The sequence below is a fragment of the Rhincodon typus genome, chromosome 26, assembly GCF_021869965.1.
Source record: "Rhincodon typus isolate 14 chromosome 26, sRhiTyp1.1, whole genome shotgun sequence".
NCBI lineage: Eukaryota > Metazoa > Chordata > Chondrichthyes > Orectolobiformes > Rhincodontidae > Rhincodon > Rhincodon typus.
In genome coordinates this window covers 5871381-5889610 of record NC_063357.1, presented here as the reverse complement: position 1 = coordinate 5889610, position 18230 = coordinate 5871381, and the positions used below count along the sequence as shown (strand labels likewise).

At 43.0% G+C, this 18230-nt stretch overlaps 1 protein-coding gene across 3 annotated transcripts in view; it reads left to right on the top strand.

Moving 5' to 3' along the window:
* The window catches only part of gdpd1 (glycerophosphodiester phosphodiesterase domain containing 1), a 44888-nt gene that overhangs the window by 4564 nt on the left and 22094 nt on the right, over positions 1-18230 (top strand). Inside the window, exons 1-3 of one of the 3 annotated variants that reach the window (XM_048612586.1) lie at positions 17-88; positions 216-388; positions 11242-11284. In XM_048612586.1, coding sequence (XP_048468543.1) covers positions 253-388; positions 11242-11284 — 179 coding nt within the window. In that variant the 5' untranslated portion in view covers positions 17-88; positions 216-252. Of the gene's footprint in view, positions 1-16; positions 116-215; positions 389-11241; positions 11285-18230 lie in introns of those variants that run through there. The other 2 variants (XM_048612588.1, XM_048612587.1) reach the window with 2 other exon arrangements.

Genomic DNA, 18230 nt, shown 5'->3' with positions numbered 1-18230 from the left:
CGCGCGCCGGGGTGTTCCTATGCGCAGACGCGGGTACCGGCATACTCCTCCTGATCGTTTCTGGCCCGGGAGCAGTGCAGTTCCGAAGGTAATGTCCTCTCCCCATTCATTTAAGGTACCCGCTTGTCGCCGTGTGTCCTATTTGAAAAAAAAACCGTTGTAACCCTGTGTCCCCTTTAAAGCACACGTTTATTTGTGTGTATCTCTCTATTTAGGGGGAATTGAGTGGAGAGGCTGCCGCTTGAGGAAGAAATGTCAGCGGCGATGTATGTTCTCTCCGCTCTGGGAGGTTATGTGCTCTCCTCGGCTTTGCTCTTCAAGTGCCCGGGGTTGCTGCACAAAAAGAAGAAACAGAGCTTCAGGAGCCGGCATATCTCACACCGCGGAGGTAAGATCAACTGCATCTCTCTCTTTCCTCCCCACCCCGCAACCTGAGTAGATCTTGGTAAGGACTGCGAGGCTCCATCTGCCCTATTAACATTTATGCGGGGAAGGTGCTCATTTCAGGCGTTTTGTTCAATCAGTTGTTACAGCTCCTCTTGTCCAATGACGAGCCTCGTGTGAGTTTTTTTTTCATGGTACGTTACCTTGCGAAAGACTTCGTTTCAAAAGGTTGTCATTTTTCAGACAATATTCTCCCTCACAGCCCTTCCAAATCCCCAGCAACAAACCCTGTTTTCCCCAGGCAAGTATACTTTGTATCCCGGGGGAATGAAGAACCCTTTCCCCGTGTCCCGAAGCTGCAAACTGTGGTTTACGCCGTCACAGCCAGCTGTTTCTTTCTCACAATTTATGACATTGGAATATTGATTGACCCCTTACTTTTTCCCTCTCATTTTTCTCATTCGTCTCCAGGCAGCGGTCGACGCCACGAACCTATTGAGAGATTGTGAAACCATACAACCTGTCCCCAGACTGTGTGCACAGTTTGCACCGTCATAGTGTGTACCCAAACATAATCCAAGGGTGATGAGTCAGTTATCAGAGGCGAGAATTCCCAGGAGAGAATTTGAGATTTCTCCCAGGTACACGCCTCCAGTCCGAGGTTACCGGTCATATGTTTAATCTTGATGTTTTTATAGGGGATTCAGTCGGATTAATCAGTGTACAGCTCTACAGAATAAGGATGTCCCACATTTGTTTCATTAGACAGTCTCAGCTGGGTTGGCTCTAGTGGTGTGTCATTTGTCCTCCGTACCCCTTGGCTAGGCTGGGGAGAAAAAGGGGAATTGGTCAATTAGCCATTCTGCCCCAGAATTTGTCCTCTTTGTCGACTGCAGTCGAAAATGAGTCCATCAGCAAGGCTTCAATGTGATGTTACCATCATTTTAAGGATCTGGCTGTGCTTCTGTTTTGTCAAGGGCACATTTGGTGAGCTAAGCCTGGAGTCAGAGAGTATCAATGAATTGCAGACCCATGCTCAGAAATGAGTAGATGCTGAGTTAAAGAAGAGAAAATGAGCAGAGTTGGTGCAAGGTTTTAACAACTTAGTGGCTTTTAAAACATCATTTAACAAAGAAAAGGGTTTTTAAAGATTATGGGATCCAAGTTTGGAACTCCAGAGTGAGGATCTTACGAGACTTAGTGGTGAAATGAGGTGTTGTTGGTGATCAAACTTGTGGGGTCTTGGCTTGTACCTGCTTATTGTTTCATGAGAGTTGCTCTTTGCTCAGTTTCCAGAACTCGCCGTTCCACTTTTACTCTTTCCCTTGAATGGTCCCATTCTTTAGCCTAGGTAAATTTATCTTTGCAATTGTGTTTAACCCAAATGCCTGTTGTTCATTGGAAGCCCAACATTGGTGTGAATTGATTTTTAAACCTGGCTTGTACCTTTCTGCTGCCTTTTCAGGAGGGTATGAATTGCAGCTAAGCCTTATGAGTTACCTTGCATATAAGCTGAGGGCAGTAGATCTACCTGTGTGAACTTGTGTATCTTAACATGCATCCATTATTCATGCACTAAGATCCATTATTCATATGCTGAGAGTGTGTTGGCTGTCTGAGTATCGGAAAGGGCTGAATGTATGTAACGAGCATGCTGAAGGGCTGCGCTGCTTTTCCTGATAACATCCCAATCCTAATTATGCCTTTCAAATCCAGTCCATCACATTGCAGATAAACAAGTCAGCCCAGACTGCGAGCCTTCTGATCAGTATGAATCAATTAATTGCCAGTCCTACTCATTAAACCATCACGGTAGGAACAGTCTAAATTGTCAAGTTAGATGGACATAGAGTTTTGCAGGTTCCCTTGGATAGGGATGAAATTATACCAGCTTTGATGTTTCATTTCTGTTGATGTGGTATCTTTCCCAGCTTGCTATGATGTTGATAATCAAAGGCTTTTGGAGATCCTGAAGCGTATCACTCGAATGGATATGCTGTCAGGAATGGTGTCTCTCCATTCAGATGAGAGTAGTATGTTCTTTGATTAATGTTGAGTGGACTGACTTTAGTAAATTTTTCAATGTGGCACTGCTACATCTGGGCTTCAGGAAGTTGGTTTGTGGTGGGTCTGGGGCCACCAGATAGGATTTCTGAAGTTATCTGTTATATTGTCAGATTTTGAGTATATACGCTCATTTGGACTTCCTTCCCCCAGACATAGGCCCATTCCCACCACTTCCCCCACCCTTAGGTCTATTCCACCACACCTCCCCACCCTGACTCAAACCACTACCACCATTTAGATTGACACACTCTAGTTTAATTGCCAAAGGTATGGGCGTAGTTTAACCCTCTGAAAAATATCCCATGTCTTGGGGAGAATGTAGCTTTATCCTAGTGGAAGCTTAGCTGCAAGATGGAATGGTGAAGTCTCGGCCTTGTTACAGGGATTTAGAATAGTAGTTGGTGTCTAAGTTTTGATGAGGCCTCTAGCAAGCCCATGTTGTAATCCCTTCTCCGTTCCTGTGAATGGCTGAACCTGGGATATGGTTATCTGTACTCTGCTTGCAATGATAGCTCTGCTTTGTAATCTTCTCCATATAATCATCAGTATCTTGAAGGATTATTTGCATATTTTGCTGATTCCATATTCCTGCCTGCCTCACCTGTGAGACAATATACAATTGCAGTTGCTTAATCGGCATTAAATTACACGTAGAGGGTGAAGTTTCTTGCTGCTGTGGATGATTTCTGACCTAGGCTTTTGGATGGAAGGGATGGGGGTACAGTGGAGACACAATAGCATTATTATTCTAGAACCAATGTTTATTTAGAATATAAAATGAATTCATTGGCAGTTTCACCACACAACACTTGTAAAGGTGGAAAGGTTGCGGCTTGTTGTTGCTGGACTAGTAAACCAGAGATCCAAACTAATGACCCAGCGGTGAGAGTTCAACAGCTGGGAAATTTAAATTCAAAGTTAATTAAATAAATCTGGAATAAAATGCTGGGGTATCAGTAATGGTAATGGTAATGGTGAAATTACCGTGTTGTTGTAAAAGGCCTATCAGGGTCACTGATCTCGCTTAGAGGAAGGAAACCTGCCAGCCTGAACCAGTCTGGACTACTTGTGACTCCAGATCCACACCAATGTGCTTGACCTTCAACCACCCTCTGAAATGACCGAGCAAGCCATTCAACTCGCGGGCAATTAGGGATAGGCAAGAAATGCTGCTGTTACCAGCAACACTAGCATCCTGTGAAATAATGAAGAATAATTGGGAGTTTCACATCTAATGCGATTGGCCATCTGGTCAAACATGTGCCTCCCCTGCCATTGCCCTCGCTTTAGAGCGGGTGCAGTGATGGTTTCCCAAGTTCCTGGAATGATGGGATTGTCCTAGAGTTAGAAATTGAACAAACTTCTTTTGAATGGGATATCTTGTCGCATTTAGATGAATGAGAGGTGATTTAATTGAAATATTTGATCCTAAGGGATGGGCACCAGCTTAGAACCATTCATTCAATTGGCACTGGGTGAAAATCTGAGCTGCTTTTCCAACATCACGATAGGGTACCTGCACCACATGGGCTGCCATTGTTCAAGAAAGCAGCTCACCACCTCCTTAAGGCACAATCAGGGATGAGCAATAACTCTCTTATACATTCATGTGAATTAATGGCTAAGCCAGTGATTATTGTCCAGAGGGCAGTTAAGAGGTCAACCACATACCTGATCTGGCTAACATGTGACTCCAGACCCACAGGAAAGGATAGCAGTTTCCTTCCCTAATAGGCATTAGTGAATCAGATGGATTTTTCTGACAATTGGCAATAATTTTGTGTTTAACAGCAGATTCTTAATTTCAGGTTTACTTTTTACTGAATTCAAATTCCATCATTCGCCATGGTGGGATTCGAACCCAGGTCCCCAGAACATTGCATGGATCTCTGGATTAATAGTCTAGCAATAATATCACTAGGCCTTGGTCTGTCCAAATTAATGCTGACCCAGCCAGTTACTTCCACTTCCCATGGAAAAATAAAGAAACACCAATACTTTTAAGATTAATTACAGCTGACCCATACTTGAAGCTTGATAATGCTAACACAGCACTTGACTCAGGCTCAGTCATTAAGAGTGTGATAGGTGGTTGAGAGTGTTTTGTTTCTTTGAAAGTTGCACAATAATCCATGCTAGTTGTGACTGTGGATTCTGATCACAAGAATCAGTCAGCAGATCCAGGTCTACCACAGGATCAGATCCTTATATTCAGTACAGATCAGCAAGGCTTGACTGGACACTATCTTTTGGGAATGTTGCTGCAGCAAAGACTTGATGGCATGGATGCTGAGTGACCATTTCCCTGGCCCAGAGAGTCTGTTTGATGGAAAAAATGTCTCCCTATTACACAGAGTTGTGAATCTTTGGAGCTATCTTCGTCACACAGCTATGGATACGTGGCCTTTAAGTATATTCATGACTGAGTGATTGATAGAACTTCAGAGACTTAGAAAATTGTGGAATGTGGGAATAGGATGGGATGTGGGATGGGAGTAGGAAATCATCCATGATCCCATCAAACGATGGAGATGCTTAAGGGGCTGAATGGCCTAATCCTGCTCATAGATGTTGTTTTTCTTCCACTTCTTGTGAACTTTGGTTATTCAAAGTCTGTTGTAACACCAGCGAGCTGCCTGACTAAGCTCAGCATGCCCTCTATTAGTCATTTGGTGCCTGGTGGCGCTGGTTGTTCTTTTCCTTACTCTGGTTGAACTTGCACAACATTTTATGGTTGTGATTGCAGATACTAGACACAAGGCCTAGTCAGAAGCTTTATGTTTATGACTGCTTAATCTATCTTCTCACCAATCAGCAGGAAGAGGTCAAGGGCAGGTCACCCGGAAAAAATTCATAAGTACAAGCACAATCTGTATTTATAACATAGTGCGTTTTTAGTGTAGAACAAAGTGTCCCAATGTAAATTTGGGGGTGGTATGTTGCACTTCACGAGTGGAGTCTGAGTTGCTGTGAACAACATGTACTTTTGCATGTGTGTTGTAGCCTGAAACTATGGATAGTGGTGGGAGAGACTGGAATTTCACTCTATCACGTGGCTAACCAGGAATCTCTCCTGTTCTTACTGCCTGCCGTTGACGTGAGTTAGCAGGATTTCTGGGTTGACATTTGACCAGTTTGGCTGTATGTTGAGTGCACTTCCATTGCCATCAAGTCCTAGAGTGGGGGTCGAACCCAGAGCATCTGACTCCAAGGTATGCACTTCCCCAGTGCACTCAAGACCAACAATTAATGTAGATTTACTGGGTGTAAAATGAAATGGTATCAAGCAAGCTGTGTTAGGCGACGTGACAAAAGACACAGTCAAGAAAATGGAATTTGAAGAGTTTCTTCAAGGGAGAGCAGGGAAGCAGAGGGGTTTAAGGAGGTTCCAAAGTCTGAGGACAGAAGTGAAAGAAGTAAGAGTTTGGACTCTGAGGAAAGAAATGTTTGGGAAATAGATATGAAACTAGAGGAGTTTGTGAGAAGAGTGGGTAGCTGAGGCTACACAAGGCTTTTAACATGAGCCAGGCACTTTAAATTTAAAACTTTGGGGAGTCCAAGAGTCAGCTTAGGTCAATGAAGGCAGGGTGGATGAAGCATTTGAAAGAAGTGAGATCAATGTCATTGTATAGCACCTTTAATTTTGTTTGTATAAATATATATATCTTCTTTCCCATTCTCCTGACTGCTGATTGTACTGGCTCTGTCTAAATTTCCAATACTTGGGAACATACAAAAACAGAAATTGTATGTACAAGATTTTCTCACCTACAAAGCAGCCTTCTATCAAGATTCAGCCTTATTGGAAAACCTTGGGGAAAATTAAAGAAAAGGCACAGGAGAGTAGATCAGCAAAGATTTTCCTCAGCTCCAGGCAATTATTCCTGTGGTATTCCCTCTGCTGCAGAAAGGGCACCCAGCTCATTAATTGTCAAGCTGTGTGCAGCTTCATAAATGGGAACAGTGACCATTTGATCCCCTCTAACCAGTCCCTCATTCACAACTGATCTGTATCTCGTTCCTCTAACCTAAGTTCTATCCATCTCCATTCTGAAGTTTTTGGAGGGAAATAAAGGGCGAATAAATATGATCCTGTGATCCCACTCCCCAGTCCTCAGAAGAGAGCATGTACTGATAATAGGACTGCAAACACAATCGAGACAGTGTATGTTGCTACTGTGCAACAGCAGAATTGAAAAGGTTGTATTGTGGACAGGACCCTTAGACTTGTCATGTATTTCCAAACCCACAATCTCTGCAGTCCAGAAGGAAGAGAAGCAGGCATATGGGAATGCCACCACCTCTGGTTTCCCCTCCAAGTTCTACATCAGCTATATGATCATTCCTTTAAGTGTCACTGGGTAAAAATCCTGGAGCTCCCATTCTAACAGCACTGTGGGTCTGCCTACAACATATGGACTACTGTAGTTCAAAAAGGTATGTTCTGATCACTAGAATCAGTCTGTAGTTCCAGGTCTACCACGGGATCCAATCCCTCCACTCAATACAGATCGGTAAGGCTTGGCTGGACTCCATCTCTGGGAATAAAATTATTTAATATTTCAAACCCAACCAGAGCAGTATTAATCAATATTTTAAAAATTTAAATCAAGTCTACTCTCCAGACTGCTAAAGGTGTTTGTGTACAGTCAAAAGAGCCTGTTGCCTGAGCATTCTTCACTTGTGAGGCTGACCATATAGTTCAGGTGTGTGAGGAAGGAGCATCAACAGTCTACATCTATGTAGTGCCTTCAACGCAGTCAAAAGGCCAGTGCATTTCATTGGAGCAAATAAAGCAACGTTTGACACCAAGCCATATAAAGTGAAATCCAGACAAATAGTGAATAACTTGATCAAAGAGAGAACTCCTAAAGGAGTAGCGAGAGAGATGGCAAGTTTTTTTTTTAGATTGGAGTCTAAGCAGCTAAAATATGGCCAGTATAGGTGGAGCAAGGGGGCTGTACAAGTGGCCAGAGTCAGGAGTGCAGAGATCTCTCTGTGGTTTGTGGGGCTGGATATAATTATAAAGAGAAGGGGTGGAGTGATTTGAAAAGAAAGATGCAAACCTTTATGGGAATGGCTAATCCCAGGTGTAATCAAGAAAGATTTGGATGATAATAGGGCAGTTGGCTGCCTTGCAAATGCATTCCTCATTGGAGATCCTATGCATATAACATTGTTATGTGATTGGGAGTAAAAGTCCTGTTTATTTTGCTTTTCCCCCTAGTTATTCTCAAGGGTAACTGTTGGACTAATCTCTGGGTTCAGCTAACAGACTTGTTTCAGTTTCTGATTATGGGAAGTGTGCAGAGAGACAGGAATAGAACACTATTTTCTCATCTGTGCTGTTTCACAACTGTGTGTGGGTACATAGATGTGTGTGCAAGGGTGTGTTTGTGCAAGTGCAGTGGGTGGGTACCGTGTGACCCCCATGGTAGAATGAGGATGTGTGTGTGTGTACGTGCAGTTAGGTGTATGTCTGGTCAGTAGTATCTGTGGCTTCTGATCATGAGGATGTATCAAAGTTGACCACAATGCTGAAATCCTCAGTCTTGAGACAGATCAGTAGAATGTGGTCAGGGGATGTCTTCTAGCAAAACGACACTGAGATGTAACACATCAAACCCTTGAATTGTACAAACTGCGAACTTTCCCAAGTTCAATTGAAGTATTAATTATCGCCGCTCAGGAGCAGCAGTGGGAGCTCTAGGGAGAAACAATGGAACTTGGATTTTACATTGAATCTTTGAGGACCTCCCAAAGCTCTTGACAACCAGTGAAGTACATTTTTCAAGTGTAGTCACTGTTGTAACATGAGAAACTCAGCCAGTTTACACACAACTAGATAATCTGTTTCCATGATGCCAATTAAGGGCAAAATATTGACCAGGAGACTGGAGAATGCTCCTCCTCTTAAAAGTTTTTAAAAATAAATTTCAATTAAAGCACCTAGACCTGCAAGGGTCTTTAATCTGTTAACAACCCTCTAAATTTAAAGCAGTAAAATGTATCAAGAGAAACCAGTAAAAGAAAGCTGGAGGTGATGACCGGGGAAAATGCAAATATGAGTTAGAATCATAGAATCATAGAATCCCTACAGTGTGGAAACAGGCCCTTCAGCCCAACAAGTCCACACCAACCCTTGGAGCATCCCACCCAGAGCCATCCCCCTACAACCCACCTAATCTACAGATCCCTGAACACTACGGGCAATTTAGCATGGCCAATCCACCTAGCCTGCACATCTTTGGACTGTGGGAGGAAACCGGAGGAAACGCACACAGACACTTCACTGTCAAGTCTGAGATTTGAAAATGCCCTCATAGTATTTTTGTTGATGTGCTGGCAGCAATGTTTTATCCAGGAAACACATCAATAAATTTCCATGTCATATTAAAGGCTCACACGTCTGCAGTTTTGTTAATGGCTGCAATTATCTGCAAATGAATTCAGAGAGAAAGCATCCTGCTGCTATTTGGTTTTGTTTTCTTTGTATCACTGTACAGTGCTCAGTAGCAGAGGGCTGATGTTACTAGATGAGTATACCAGAAGCCCAGACTGTGGAATTCTAGAAAAAGGAGTAAAAATTCCACCACCATAGCTGGTGAAGTTTAAACTCCAATAATTAACTCTGATGTAAACACTCAAACAAATACTGCAAAAGTTGGATCTTGAAAATAAATGTGAAACGTGCTGGAGAAACTGAGGATGTCTGGCAGCAACTGTTTCAAGTCTAATATGACTCTGCTTGGGGAGTTTGCTAGAAAAGTGACGGCTTTTCTGATTTTTAAAAAAAAAAGTAGGGAATAGTTTCAAAAAGAACCAATGCTAAGGATTCCCAGAGCAAAATGTTTGCAGACTCTGGTCTGCACTGGCCTGGTGAGTGTTTTTGAAATACCCCAGTTGCTGCCTTGTTCTTAAGTTGATTTTTTGCATGTCTTCCCAGCTTCATGGGATTAATTGCAACTTTTATCGTTGTTTGCCATTACCTCGGTAAGTTAATTGTCCCCTATGCAGCCAGTGGTCATGTAACCGTTTGTTTTGTGGTTTGAACACTGTGATTGTGCATATTTGTGTGGCTAAATGGTCTCTCTTCAAGGACCAAGCATTGGAATTATATACCAAGGTGTCATATTTCCAGCAGTGAATGCTGTTTCGAGCCAGTTGTAACCTTTTCAGTCACTTTGGTTGACAGTATGTTTCATCCCCAAGATATTTCTTTTTCAAACACCACCACCCACCACTTCGCCATCATTATCCTGACTTCAAACTATATCACCTGTCCTCAGCGTCGTTGGGTCAAAATCCTGCAATTCCCTTCACAACGGCACTGTGGGTCTACCTACACCTCAAGGACTGCAGTGGCTTGAGAACGCAGCTGATGAGCACATCCTCTGGGGAAATTAGGATTGGATATTAAATGCTGCCACATTCCATGAAAATTTTTAAAATCAAAATTCCATTGTTATTGAGATTTTAAGTATGAGATTCCCTTGGTAACAGGCAATAGCCTGTCCAGATGGAACTCATCACCTGAGCCCTCAATAAGGCAAACACAGGCTTTTGTGGCGCAGAGGTAATGCGCCAACTTCTGAGCCAGGAGCCTCCAGTTCATGTCCCACTTGCTCCAGTGATGTATAATAACATTTCTCTGACCAGGTTTTTAAAAAAAAGTCTATAAAGCAGACCTAAAGGCTCTTGAGGTACGGTGGTAGTGTCCGTACTTCTCATCCAGAAGGCCTGGGTTCAAGTCCCGCTTACACCAGCGGTGTTTGACACCACCTCTAAGCAGGTGGATTTGAAAATATCTTCAAAGCAGACCCAGAAGATTGTTGTGGCGCAGTAATGTCCCAACCTTTGAGCTAGGAGATCTGTACTCAAGTCCCACCTGTTCCAGCGATGTATTATAACATCTCTGAAAAAGTTGATAGATATATTAAAAAACAACTGTCTGTCCTGGTCTGGGATTATCCTATGTATGCCATGAGTAGCTGGCTCATTTTTGATGTTCCAGTTGGGTTTCCTTAGTTAGGACAGTTACCGTTCAGTTTCATTTTCTGCAGGAGCTGAACACAGGCACATCCTTGCTCCCTCCCAGACTCTCTCTCTCCTTTTCTCCTTGTCCAACAAAACTTGTCCAGGCAGCAACCACACCCAGGAAAGAAACAAAGAACCTGCCAAGAAATCCAACAATACAAACTGCATCATTTAACCTTGACTGGCTGTACTCTATAGATAAACCCCAAACAAGATGATGTTCTAAAATGTGTCACAGCCACTGAAATCTTCTCATAATATTTCCATATTTTTAAAAAGCGCAGATGCCAATTTGCCCACAGCATGCTCCCCCAGACTCCAATGCAAAAACAATCAGATCACTTGCTGCTTGTGGTATTGGTGGAGGTACAAATTTTGGCCAGGATTTTCCTGCTTTTGTGCCCAGCAGGGCCATGGGCTCTTTTAAGATCACCCGAGAGGCCAGTCAGCCTCTGCTTTACATCTCGTTCTAAAGGCAGCATCTCTAACAGTGCAGCACTTCCTCGGTGCTGTACTGGTGTGTTGGAGGCAAGCTGATGTGCAGATCAAACCTGACTCGGGATGAGCATGCATTGGTTTAAATTAAAACTTTCTTGTGTTCCAGTTTTGAAGGTTGGAGGCTTGTTTCGCTGGAAGTGACCTGGTAGGGTTGTTTTGATGAGCTGTACACCATCAGTGACCAAACTGTCATCTTCAATGAAAGCTAATGCTGAGCTCTGAATGTTGAAGTGTCTCCATTTTCCCTTTCAACAGGTGCAGGAGAGAATCTGGAAAACACAATGGCGGCCTTCAGGCAGTAAGCAACACCAGCTCTGTGCTGGGTCTTTCATTTTGTAACTTGAATAGAATGTGTAACGGGACACTGAAGTGACCTCAGCATAACATTTGGTGCTTGGGGGAAGTGGGAGGTGGGGGAAGGCTTAGTTATAGGCTTTTATCAGAGTGATGGGTGCAAGTGGGCAGGCGTAGCACAGAGTGTTGAGTGGGGCTGAGCTCACAGGTGGAAGTGGTGGACGGATTCAGGATTACAGGGTTTGTCTTCGACATACTGAGGGTTCGGGGCCAACTACTGATGGGAGCAATTTTGGTGCCCAGTCAGGAATCGATACAGTGGTTAACCAGAGCTTGGTAAGATCCAGTGCTGACAAAGTTGAGCCTGGAGATCATCAAACTGACAAGTAAGTGATTTTGAAATGGTGAGAGGGAGTAAGGAACCCTGTATTGGTTCCTCCAGCAATGCCACTCTTCAGCTGGCAGGTGAAAGCTGTGGAGACCAGACTAGACCACTAGATGGTGGTTGGAATCGGGCATGATCAGGGGCGCAAATTTTGAGCAGTTTAGGCTTCATACTTCGAAGAGGATAAACTTCCTTCCAGTTCTGAGGAAGGGTCACATGACCCGAGACGTTAACTCTGATTTCTCTCTACAGATGCTGCCAGACCTGTTGAGCTTTTTCCAGCTGTTTTCCATTCTTGTTTTTCCTTCTGATTTTTATTTGGAGCAGTACTCCGGCAGCACTGCCCCCTGGAGGAGATCCCCAAACCATTTTCTGATGAGTAGTTACTGGACTTGAAACATTAACTCTGTTTCTCTGCACAGATGCTGCCAGACTTGCTGAGTTTCTCCGGCCTTTTGTGTTTGTCCCAGATACAAGATTCTGTGACTGTTTTGACAACCCAATGTTTTCGTTGAGAATAAAGCAAAAGCAAAAATCCCCAACCCTCCACCATTTTTTCCCCTCCCTTCCAGTGATCCAGACTCAACATTGATGGAAACTGACTAGATCCTGCTCCTGGGTTCTTCTCTCCATTCCACGCACTTTCAGACAGTTCCATTCCTGCTGGGGTGAAGAGAAGCTGGCCACTGATCAGGGAGAATTGCAGTCACCAGTCGCAAGTCGAAGAGTTAAAATGACTAGTGTCCCACAGCACCAGCTGGGCTGGCATTGTAGTGTATCCCATTGAAAGCACGTGGAATCTTAGTCCTCTGCTCTAATGTACTTGTATACTCTGTCCTCTCAGAACGGCAAGATTCTGGACTTATAAACTGAAGGGTAAACAAGTTCTTTGTAGAAACAACGTGGAACGAGTGTCTGGGAACTTTCAGACTTTAGACATCCTGAATGATTCTTCAATTATGCCAATTGATGCTTCTCTTGTGCCCATCGGATTAATTTGAAGGGCAGAATAGTTAGCTGTGGGTTCAGAAGTAATATTTGCACACTGAGGTAGACACAGCCAGTCCCCATGAGCAGTATTGTGTCAATGTGTCAATGTGTCTTCCAGCTAGTAGTGCACTTTGTTCGAAAGTTGTGTTTAGAATCGGAGGGGACAGAGACGAGACCATTCAGACTATCACATCCATGCTGACTGTTTGAAGGAGCTATCGAATTTGTCCCACTCACCTTGCAATCGTGCAATTTTTAATTCTTTTGCAAATGTTCCCTGTTGAAAGTTGTAAATGGAATCTGCATCCATCACCATTGCAGGCTGCACATCCCACGTTGCAACTTTTGTACCAAGTTGATGTGTGGGTGGAAATAAAACACTCTCAGCAAGGAGTTAGGGTCAAGATTGTGCTGCTTGGAATTGTGGGAGGGATAGGTTCAATTGAGGCATCCAAGAGGGGCGTTGGCTGATTATTTGGATAGTAATGGTGTGCAGGGCTATGAGGAAAAAGCAGGAGATTGGTAGTAGAACTGGTGCAGGTGCAAATGGGCCGAATGGCGGCCTCCTGTGCTGTAATAATTCTTTCAAATTCAGATCGGTGCTTTCCAAACATTTTCCCTCTGCGACCCTGTTTTGGGTGCCTTTGAGTCAATGTGACTTCAGAGATGGAAAATCCGGTCATGTGGTTGGCTACATCCAGTGACGTGCCATTTCTACTCAAATTGATCCATGGCATGGGATATATTTGTCATAAGACTGTAGCTCAGAGCACATGCTTTTTTGTGGATATTAGTACCTGATAAATTAGATAGTGCATTCCCAGAGAATGGATGGTTAAAATTCAGCATAAAATAGAGGCACCTGTAATGGAAGCCTTGTCCCCGCACCCAGCTCGCCACTTCCCTCCCTGGGGCCGACTTGTGATTGTCGCTGGCTCAAACTCGAGGCACCAGAATGGCATCAGGTCCAGCAGATCTCTCGATTAATCAAATGGAATCTTGCCAGGGCAGGGTTTGTATATCTGTTGGAGTTGGCCTTTGTTCTGTCATTATCGTCTTGGACTATGACCGCAATTTTTCATATTGTGCCCCTCTGGAGTCTCACCCCGTGGTTTGGGGGGGATAAAAATGAGTTGATCTTATTTAAAAAAATAGACAACATTCTGAGGGGGCTTGATTGGGGGAGATACCGTGAATGTGTTTTTTCCCCTGAGCAAAGTTTCAAACTAAAGGATTTCCCATTTAAGACTTGAGCTGGGAGAAATACCTTCTGTCAGAGGGTCACTTTGTTTGTGGAATGGTGTTCCCCAGAGGACGGTGGAGCCGGGGGCACTGAATATCTGACAACAATCAGGCCAGTCATTACCTTTTGAATGATGGAGCAGGTTCAGGGGCTAGACCATTTTTTTTCTTTTATTCTTCCACGTGAAATGTAATCTGATCTTCCCGATTCTTTTACCAGTTGTCTGTGTCCTTTAGTATAGACACTCCTGCCAGTGAAAATAGTCTGTCCCTTTTGCCCCTCAAGACTTCCAAATATTTTGAAGTCCTTTTCAGCTCAAAAGGACAAGAGGCAATCTAAAAAAGCACTTAAAGCATGAAAGCTGGGGATGCTTTTAAATAGGTGAGGCTATTTTCTTTAGCTGAAGGATTGATCAAAAGAGGAGCAGATGGAGGTGTCATGGTTTTGTCACTGGATTGGTAAGCCAGATCTGGTTTACTCATGCGTTTTAGGGAAGGAAATCTGCCATCTTTGCCTGAAAGTGACTCCAGACCTCCAGAGATAGTAAGAACTGCAGATGCTGGAGGAACACAGGAGCAGGAAAGTTGATGTTTTGGGTTGGGACACTGTGTTCCTCTGGCTCCACACTGTTATCTCCAGACCTACAGTATTGACTGTTAACTGATGCTCTCTGAAATGGCTGAGCAAGCCTCTCAGTTCAAGATAAATTAGGACAAGCAACAATTGACATCCATCCTTTGATAGAATTCAAGGTTTTTTTAAAAAAAAAACTTGCAGATTGAAGGTGATTAGGAAAAGAATCAGAGCTGACAAGGATAAATCTTTTCACACAACAAGTAGCTTGAATTAGGAATGCAAAGCCAGATCAAGTGCTGGATAGAAGTTCAGTGGGTAGCCTTCAAAGGGATTTGTATAAAAATTGCCAGAATGCACAGAGAATTTGAGGAATTGGGTTAACTAGGCTGCTTCAAATTCAGTGAGCTGAATGGTCTCCTTTTAGTCCTATATTATTGCAGAATCCGTTGTTAGTGTAGACCACGAGTATTATTGAAAGAGACGTTTATTGAAGCTCTTCGTCTTGCATTGAGGACTATTGGCAAGAATACCAGTGTAAGGGTAAGCAGCAATACTGTATGAAGGGAGAGTGTTGATTGGTAGAGACATGCCCTATATTAATATAGAGCTCTTTGCAGACAGAAAGAACACTGCATCTGTATCAATGCAACAAAATAGGTGACAGCTATTCATTTCTCCAGTCAAGGCATTGCCATATCAGTCAACAAACCTGGTTAAAAAGTTTAAAGATTGGCAGTAATTGTCAGTGATCTAACTGGTGTATCTTCTGTGGAATTGCCTCCACCAGTCAGAGTTCACTTACCAATCAGTCAGCATGCTGTACAGCATGAATGTTGTTTTCCTTTTGCTTTGGTATTCTAACAAATTGTCCTGACGAGTGTGAGAGATGTAACAAAATGTCTTTCTTTTTCCCCACAGTATTATATGATTCTATTAAATTCCCCCTTGACCTTCTCTGCTTCAAGGAGAACACTTTTAGCTTCTGCAGTTGCTACATTTAACGGAGATCCCTTGCCTCCAGCACCTTCCTAGTGAAATTTTTTGCAATCTGTCCAAGGCCTTGACCAGCTTTTCTAATGAGTGATGTTTAGAATCCTAATCAGTGATTTATAAAAAAAAGTTTAACATAACTTCCTTCTTTTCTATTCTGTCCCTGTCAATTAAGGAAAAATTAATACTTTTCTAACAGCCTTATCAATTTGTCCATCCACCTTCTCAGAATTGTGACTGCTACAGAAACTAAATTCACAGTCGCATGTCAAATTCAACTCAACTTTGAGTTCCTGTTTCCTTAATTTTCTAAAAAGCATTGTTAAATGCTCCCACGATGCAAAAATGAAAGCTAGACACTTTAACAGACACTTTATTAACAGAGCTCTCCTGCAAAGCAGCAAAAGACAGAGGGGACTATCAAATTAGTCATATGATGTGTGTCAACTCTGACCTCTCTGCTACCACAAACACTCAAACAAAATGTGGGATTTGGCAGTTCCTTTGCTTTTCTACGCATCCTGGACTGTCCTTAATGCAATCTTTCAATAACAAATGTGAATGAGGTTCTAAGACAGGCGTTCTAAATTTCCATGGCAACACTGTGCTTCCTCCTTTCTCTTGCTAAAGCTTGACTTCAGAGTCCTGCATTGTTGATGAAAACGTGTTTAAATAATGGTGTTTGAATCTCAAGCAATTTGAGAAAAGTTCTTGTTTTTAATTTCACTTCTTTGTGTAATTCCAGATGCAATTATAACAATATCAAAACTTTTAAGACTTCATCAAATGCCACACTTTAAAGAGAGTTTGTATCTTTTGCAATATTTTCCACATTCTCTGGCTGTTGAACACTTAGGGCAGTGAAGTTCTTTGGAAGAGCCATGACCCTTTGTTGCAACTGTTAGTGCACAGCATGAGCCCACAAACCCTGCTACAGATAAGTGATTGGATAATCTTATTTTACTAATGTAAATCCAAACCCTTGGAACTCTTCTCCACCCGCTTCAACCTTTCCCACTACTGTCATGTGATTTTGTGCATTCCTCAGAGAGACAGCAGCCATAACCTCGGTCGAGGGCATCTCCCCCAGCCCCGCCCAATCAGTGCTGCATTGGGCCATTGACCAAGAGCTTATGTTTGAGTCTCTAAAGTGGAACGTGAGCCCAAAACTTTCCTGTCTGAAAGGTGAAAGAGCAATCAACTGTGCCAGCCTGGTCACCCTCTATTATCATAACTGAAAGAGTGATTTTTCTGTGGATAACAAGGGAGATGGTGACAAAATAGTTTGTCAACTGACTTTAAATTCCACCAACTGAGAGGTGGGATTTGATCTCTTCTCCAGGACCTGCACCTCTGCGTTATGAGTCCAATGATGCTACATCTGTACCATTAGCTCCTGTAAAGGCAATTAATAATAACTCTGGAATTAGAAATTGTCTTACTAATGGTGATCATTGACTATTGTGGGAATCCATCTGATCACATGGCCTTTAGGGAAGGAAATCTGGCGTCTTTACCCAGTCTGGCCTACATGTTACTCCAAACCCACAGCGACACAGGTGCCTCCTAACCCTCCCCTGAAATGGCCAAGCAAACCACAATTTTGTACCAAATTGCTACAGAAAGATCACACTGTAGGAACTGCAGCGGTTCAAGATGGTGAGGAGCCAACACCTTCATGGGGAGTTAGAGCTGGCCAACCAGCCAGTGCTGGCCTCGCCTCTGACACCCACATTCACAAATGAGTGGAAATATTGGATTTTCGTTTTTGTAATTTTATTTTCCTCACAGGAATCTTTCCTCCATTTCCTCGTGCGGTAGCGGTTAGTCTGGGTGAAGGGACAGTGAATGAGAGTTTGAAGAAAAATACTTTTTTTTGACCTCTATTGTGCCCTGTCAATTGTTTTTGAAAACGTGGAATACAAAACCAGTTACTGAATGAATTCTTCTGTGGCTTCCTTTGTTGATAGAAACTTGCATTAAAATGCTATACCATTCACTGTACTAACTGCTAGCTTAATGTCTAAATGTTCTGATTCTTACCTGAAGAAGATCTGAAATTGTGCAAGAGTTGAGAAATAGCTAAGGATACAAAAAAATCCCCTCACTGCAGGGCAGTTACCTTCACTCATTTGAAGCCGTGTTATGTGTCATCAGTGGATCATTTTGTCCGTCCATCCACCACCACTGCACAAACCAGGTTTCCCCTTCATAAAAGGCGTGGAACAGAATACTGGGGAGAGCACAGAACTGTAGAAATGTTGTGGGCAGGGCTGTTGAGCATTGTTCTCACAAAGTCCATCTTAATTTAAAAAAGCACCGTCTGATGGAGGCAATTTCAATTCATTTTATTTTTGTGGGACGTGGAAATCGCTGGTGAGACCCGCATTGGATGCCCATCCCTAATTGGCTGTATTTGACTGGCTTGCCCAGTCTTTTCATTGCTATGAGTCTGGAGTTACATATAGGCCAAAGCGAGTAAAGATTTCCTTCCCTAAAGGGTTTTGTTTAAGGTAGTGATTCATGAGACCATCTTTTATAAATTGAATTTGAACTCCATCAGCAACAGTTGTGATGAGATCTGAACCTGTGTCCTTGAAAGATTAGCCTGGGCCTCTGGATTGCTGGCCCAGTGATATTATCACTACACCACCATCATCCCCGATAAGTCCTAGAGATCTACAGCATAGAAAATGACCCTCTGCTAACCCTATGCCTCGACTAATAAAGGCAGATATACCATTTGCTGCCTTAACCACTTTATCC